The 6,000-nt window shown below is 40.4% G+C and overlaps 1 protein-coding gene and 1 long non-coding RNA gene across 3 annotated transcripts in view; one reads left to right on the top strand and one right to left on the bottom strand.

The window, feature by feature from the left end:
* LOC149129222 (uncharacterized) overlaps positions 1-6,000 on the top strand; it is a 75,852-nt gene that overhangs the window by 9,079 nt on the left and 60,773 nt on the right. The window contains exon 4 of the mRNA XM_089346697.1: positions 2,976-3,090. Within this exon, the coding sequence (XP_089202823.1) occupies positions 2,976-3,068 (93 nt within the window). The 3' untranslated portion in view covers positions 3,069-3,090. The remainder of the gene's footprint in view (positions 1-2,975; positions 3,091-6,000) is intronic.
* The window catches only part of LOC149129223 (uncharacterized), a 32,189-nt gene that overhangs the window by 2,167 nt on the left and 24,022 nt on the right, over positions 1-6,000 (bottom strand). The window lies entirely within an intron of this gene.

Genomic DNA, 6,000 nt, shown 5'->3' with positions numbered 1-6,000 from the left:
CTTCATGATTTTAGTATACATACCTTATTAGTATTTTCCCGTATGTTCTATATACTCTGGGAACGTATTACAGCCCTTTTCGGCGCTACTTTATGTGAACTCTTACTATCGGGTAACTAATTTCATGGTATTACATGACTGACTTCACAATTTGGGTATTCATAACTTATTAGGAATTCCTAACAACAAGATCCTGTGTAAGACACTTCAGTATTCTCTGTAAATGCACAGAAACCGTTTTAAGGGCTACATACTTTGTATTGTTGTTACTGGATTAGCGAAACAATTATGAGAACGGAACCAAGGAATAAGCCCTGCTTCCCCAGGAATTACAGTGTTCGCCCCCAGCTAGTATATACATGTGTACATACATAAAACAGTAAGGTGCGATTTGAGGGAGATTTGGGTGCTATTTCTACCAGGTCTGGCTACTATGTAGAGGTCTCCATTGGATCATACATACATATATACATAGATAAGAGAGTAGGGTGTGATTTGAGGAAGACAAATGTGGGTAAACAGCAGGATACCGTGTTCCAGGAAAAATGTAATGGAAACGGAAAAACTCCTTCATAAAGAGTGATATTGCAACAGTTGCATAGAACCATGATGTTAGAGCAAAATTAGGCTTTTGTGTCGGTGCGCGCACGTATGAGAGAGAAAGGCCGAGAGATAGAGTGAATGAAGGTGATGATGGATGCCTTTGAAGGTCGATACTCGGATAGAAAAGGTGACATCGTCATGGTCGTTGTATGAAATGTTTACTTATAGATCACTTATGAACGGCTAAAACAAGCGAAACAGCAGGTTCTACACACCTGTTGTATACGTCGGTCTTGTTTTTTCGCTTTAAAGTAAGCGATTCTTATAGAAGCAAACACGATATTGAATAATTCTCCGTCATACGTCTTCTAAAAACTTTAAACATACTTCCAGAATGTGACTTCGTCTAGGTTTATCTACGTGTGTGTGTATGTGTTTGTGTGTGAACATCCCATCAGCAACACTCATCATCATCTTCTTCCCAATATTTGTACCCTTTAAAAAGAAGCAGTTGTTGCTATTTTTCCGAATTTATTTTACATTGTGTGCACCCAGATTGCAACTTTTATTGTACCTTGCACCAGAGAACATTATAGATTATCTGAAAACAAAACATATTGCCAATGAAAAAAACCATCTGCTTGCACACATTCAATCATCATCATCATCGTTTAACGTTCGCTTTCCATGCTGGTATGGGTTGGACGATTTGACTGAGGACTGGTGAAACCGGATGGCAACACCAAGCTCCAATCTAATTTGGCAGAGTTTCTACAGCTGGATGCCCTTCCTAACGCCAACCACTCAGAGAGTGTAGTGGGTGCTTTTACATGTCACCTGCACGAGGGCCAGTCAGGTGGTACTGGCAACGGCCACGTTCAAAATGGTGTCTTTTATGTGCCACCCGCACAAGAGCCAGTCCAGGGGCACTGGCAGCGATCTCACTTGGCTTGCCGGGTCTTCTCACGCACAGCACATTTCCAAAGGTCTTGGTCAGTAGTCATCGCCTCGGTGAGGCCCAATGTTCGAAGGTCTTGCCTCACCACCTCAGCCCAGGTCTTCCTGGGCCTACCTCTTCCACGGGTTCCCTCAACTGTTAGGGTGTGGCACTTTTTCACGCAGCTATCCTCATCCATTCTCACCACATGTCCATACCAGCGCAATCGTCTCTCTTGCACACCACAACTAATGCTTCTTATGTTCAGCTTTGCTCTCAAGATACTTACACCCTGGCGGGTATGCACACTGACATTACACATCCAGCGGAGCATACTGGCTTCATTCCCTCGAGCTTACGCATGTCCTCAGCAGTCACAGCCCATGTTTCACTGCCATGTAGCATGGCTGTTCAATGAATTTTCAAAATTCTAGTCGTTCTATTGACAGGATTTTGTCAAAAAAAGTGAGCTAAAAGTAAAAAAAAACAAAAAAAGAACCCTCTTTCCATCAGAAAAGGAACCTTTGGAGAAAACTCCAAGCTGCCATTATATGGAATTTTTTTTCTTATTTAGTGTTTAATTTTATTTTTCATTTTCAAATTAACTGTCACGATATCTGCAAGAATAAATTGCATTGATATAAGAACTGCCGTTCAGTGGCACCAGTTCTGTAGAGATGTTTGTTTGGCAAAAAACTGGTGCCGGACAAAACTCCAATTGCTGGTCCGGACCATAGAGTGGAGTTCCATGAAAGTTTGTTCTTCAAAAAGAAGAACAATGGACGACGAATGTGTCGCAAAACTTGGGTTGTTGGATGTTATGACACCACAACCAGAAAAAGGATTTCTTCAACGTCTACTCGATAGGAGTGCAGAGATGTTGGAGAATGTTATCAGACAAAACGTTCTTGCATAAAATTTATGACTGACAATTTGGCAAGCTATTGGAATCTGCATATACTCGGTTCCATTCACCAGACGGTAAATCGTTCCCCAAATTTCTTAGATCGGTCATCGGGGCATGTAAAAATCAGCGGAGGTAAAGATTATGGGAGATTATTTTTGTTGGTTTTATTTTGAAATGAAAACATTATATCAAGGTACGATTCAAGAAGATTGGATCCAGGGCGCGCATCCGCGTATGCGAGACGTGACTAGTGGAGCCTACGACTACCTAGCGCGCGTGCGCGTCACGCACAAAACATGTATGAGGGTGTTTGCGTTTTGTTTACAATGTGTTTTATTTACTTTGTTAAAAAAAACCAAAACAAACCGTCCTGCATGTTTTGTGCATACATGCATTGGCAATAGATTGTTATTGTAGGATCGACTAGTCACGACTCGCGTGCGCGTGCGCAATAGCAGGTGTGTGCGCATATTAATGGCGGTGAATTCGAATGTGTGAAAAAAAGGTAAATTTCAACATTTCTCTCGTTCAACACCCGACAAAGCATAAACCACAAAATTCACCTTTATTCTGTAATTCTATCTCCAGAAAATCGAAAAATACAAGTTATTCGCTGAAAAATTCTGCGCCAGAAATCGCAAAAGAAGAAAAAACCATTTCACAGCTGATGTCTTCTGCTGAATTGCAGACATTTTCGAACAAGGTAAGGCAAAGAGATTTCCTTTTAATTGGCTTTCGCTTGTTTCAATAAAGACAAAACAAAACACTAACATGCTTTTGCTTTTGTTCAGACTTCGTTACTACTAATTTTTATAATTTCAGCATTCGTTTATTATTGTTTTCAAACGTATTTCTGCCAAATGTCATTTATAAAACATGTTTAAAGAAAAAGGGTGTGGATGCAGTCACGCCCCTCACCTTCGAAAATGTGTTTTTTAGTGAAAGGTTTCTAAGGAAACGTGTCTGTTTATTATTACATGTGTGTTTATATAGATGTCTGTAGGTATATAACGTGTGTATTTGTCTTTCTATAGCTCGAGAGAGAGAGAGAGAGAGAGAGAAAGTTGTAATGGAATTGAAGGCTTGTAATCGCTGTGGAGTATCTCTGGGTCAGTTCGTCGTACTTTATATTGTCTGATATCGTCTTTAAATTACATTTCACCTTCCAACACTTATAACCCCTCTTGAATCTCAATATTTCGTCGTTTTTTTGGCTTTCGGACACCTCAGTGTTTGTCCATCCATCGACATGCACAAATCTTGCATTTCTCCATTTTGTTCTCTTCTGGATCCTTTCTTGGTCTACGCCTTTCAAACACGCGCGAAACAATTTCCAGTGGGAGGGGGGGGAGCCTGTTGAGCCTTGTGTTTTTTTGTATTTGTTTTTTTTTCTCTTGCTTTGTATCGGAGGGGAATGGGTGGAGGGGGTGTCTGAGAAGGTGGGGTGGGACGGGGTGTATGGCTTGGGGTTCTAATTCAATCTGTCGTTTCTTCCTCTTCCTTCAGCTACCATCCACTGTTCTTTGTTTCTCTTTTCTTCCTGTTGCACCTTCTCCGGCCCCTTTCTAACTTCTTCCTGACTTCTCTGCTTCTGCAGAGGCCTTTTTTAGACACATTTAAAGCAACGAGGGGTTCTGCCCTCCACCCCCACCCCCACTCTCAACACTACATCTCCAATGGTCACCGTTTCCACCATATTTTCAGTGGTTCTGCCAATACCCAATATGATCAGGTCCAATGTTTGCTCTTTCCATACAGAATTTTCTGTTTTCGTGGCCTGCAGGACGGCTATTTCTTCTTTACTTCCGAGAAGAACAGCCACCACAACCCAAGCCACATCTGTTTCTGGTGGGATTCTCTCCACCCTAATCCTGGAAGTCCTTCTTCCAAGATATGTAGGTTACTGTGGTTACAGCATATTCTTTTGCTTTTCCTGCCTTCTTGAACCACAATTGTTCCAAATCTGCTTCCTCTGCCTCAACATTTTCAATTTTCCTTTCTTCCACTGAGTACACCTTATATATTTACTGTTTTCTTACCCATATTTTCCAATACTTTCTGGAGTAGGGACAACTTAGCATCACCACCGATCCTACGTGCCATCTTCTCATATTTCTCCATGTTTGTCAGGTCCACCTCCTTTTTTGTGACTTCTGTCACTTCAGCAAATCTTTCTTCTTCCTTAAACACTTGTCCATCCTATCAACTGCTCGTACGAGCCCCTCCTCCGAACAGGACAATTTGGACCCCCTAAGGTCTGAATAGAACATGTTCCTTACTGTTGGCATTGCTGATCCTGCTTAAGGCGGAGAGAAAGCACAAGACAGTCGACCCCTCCTCACACAATCAACAAATACACCAACACTATGTAAAAGCGTGAGAGGAAATGGGAAAGAAGAAAGAGAGCGAATGCCTTAATTCTCCTGCTTAAATAGTCGTTGCCGATGGGAGTCTTGCCGATGAGAGTCTTGCTGTTGTATTAGATTGATAGATAGAGAGATATTGATATATGTAAATATATATGTGTGTATATATTTAAGTGCAAGATCTCAGGATCAAGGTGTAGGAAGTGAGTAAGCTTCAAGCAGTCCATAGTAGAAAGTATAAAAAGCAACTTTGAAGAACATTAGTGGTTTATTGTCAAAGAAGATTGTAAATGTTTTCCAAAATTAGGGAACAGAGGAGATAAAATCACCAGCAGAACCTCAGAAATAGTAATTAGCCTAACGAGGGGTACTCCACTAGCTACTGATAAGGGTGAATACACCTTAGTTAAGTGAAGGTTACATTGTTGTCAAAATATCTCAAATTAACCTGCAAGAGAATAAGGTTCTGCTAGCTGGGAGACATATGTTACTGGGATGTTTACCTGTTCCAATCCCTGAATTTGCATGTATCTGTAGTTATATGTGTGTGTGTGTACATGTATGTAGAAGAGAAGAGATGAGAAAGGAATAAACGATCATCTTCTGAACTTTCTATGATGATTGCTCCTTCCTTTGTCATTCCTTTTCTTATTACTGCTCTCTACTTGACTAATGTGTCATTCTGGTGTATATTCAGTTTCACACCAGGTTATTTGGATCTCAATGCCTTAGCAATATATTCTTTTACTTGTTTCAATCATTTTGATTGTGGCCACCCTGGAGCACCACCATTTAGTCAAAGAAATCGACCCCGGGACTTATTCTTTGCAAGCCTAGTACTTCTGTCGGTCTCTTTTAATGTATTTTAATTATCATGTGCTTTTCAAGAGGCTTTTATAATTGAAGATTTCAACTTCACAATTCAGTCTTAATTCACTGTGAGATACACGTTTCAAGGTTGTATTAATGTCCAACAGAAGTGTACCCCAATACCGTAACTTTGTTTCCTCATAGCTGCATGCAACAAACATGAATATTTGAAGATAAAATTCTTTACAAATGGAGTAGATTACAATTGTATCTGGATTTGTTGTGAAAAAAAGTTTTGAAGGAGGGTGAAAAGAGGAGTTTCAGATAAATCACCCATGGGTTGTGAATAAAAATAGGGTAACAGAATACTTTGAGAGAAAAACCCCAAAACCCCACCCTTTAAAAAATTTTTTTTAAGCTAATTTCAATAAGGCAAA

The sequence above is a fragment of the Octopus bimaculoides genome, unplaced genomic scaffold, assembly GCF_046866305.1.
Source record: "Octopus bimaculoides isolate indiv1 unplaced genomic scaffold, ASM4686630v1 contig98, whole genome shotgun sequence".
Classification (NCBI taxonomy): Eukaryota; Metazoa; Mollusca; class Cephalopoda; order Octopoda; family Octopodidae; genus Octopus; species Octopus bimaculoides.
Note: the sequence above shows the minus strand (reverse complement) of the source record. Positions and strands in the feature narration are given on the sequence as shown.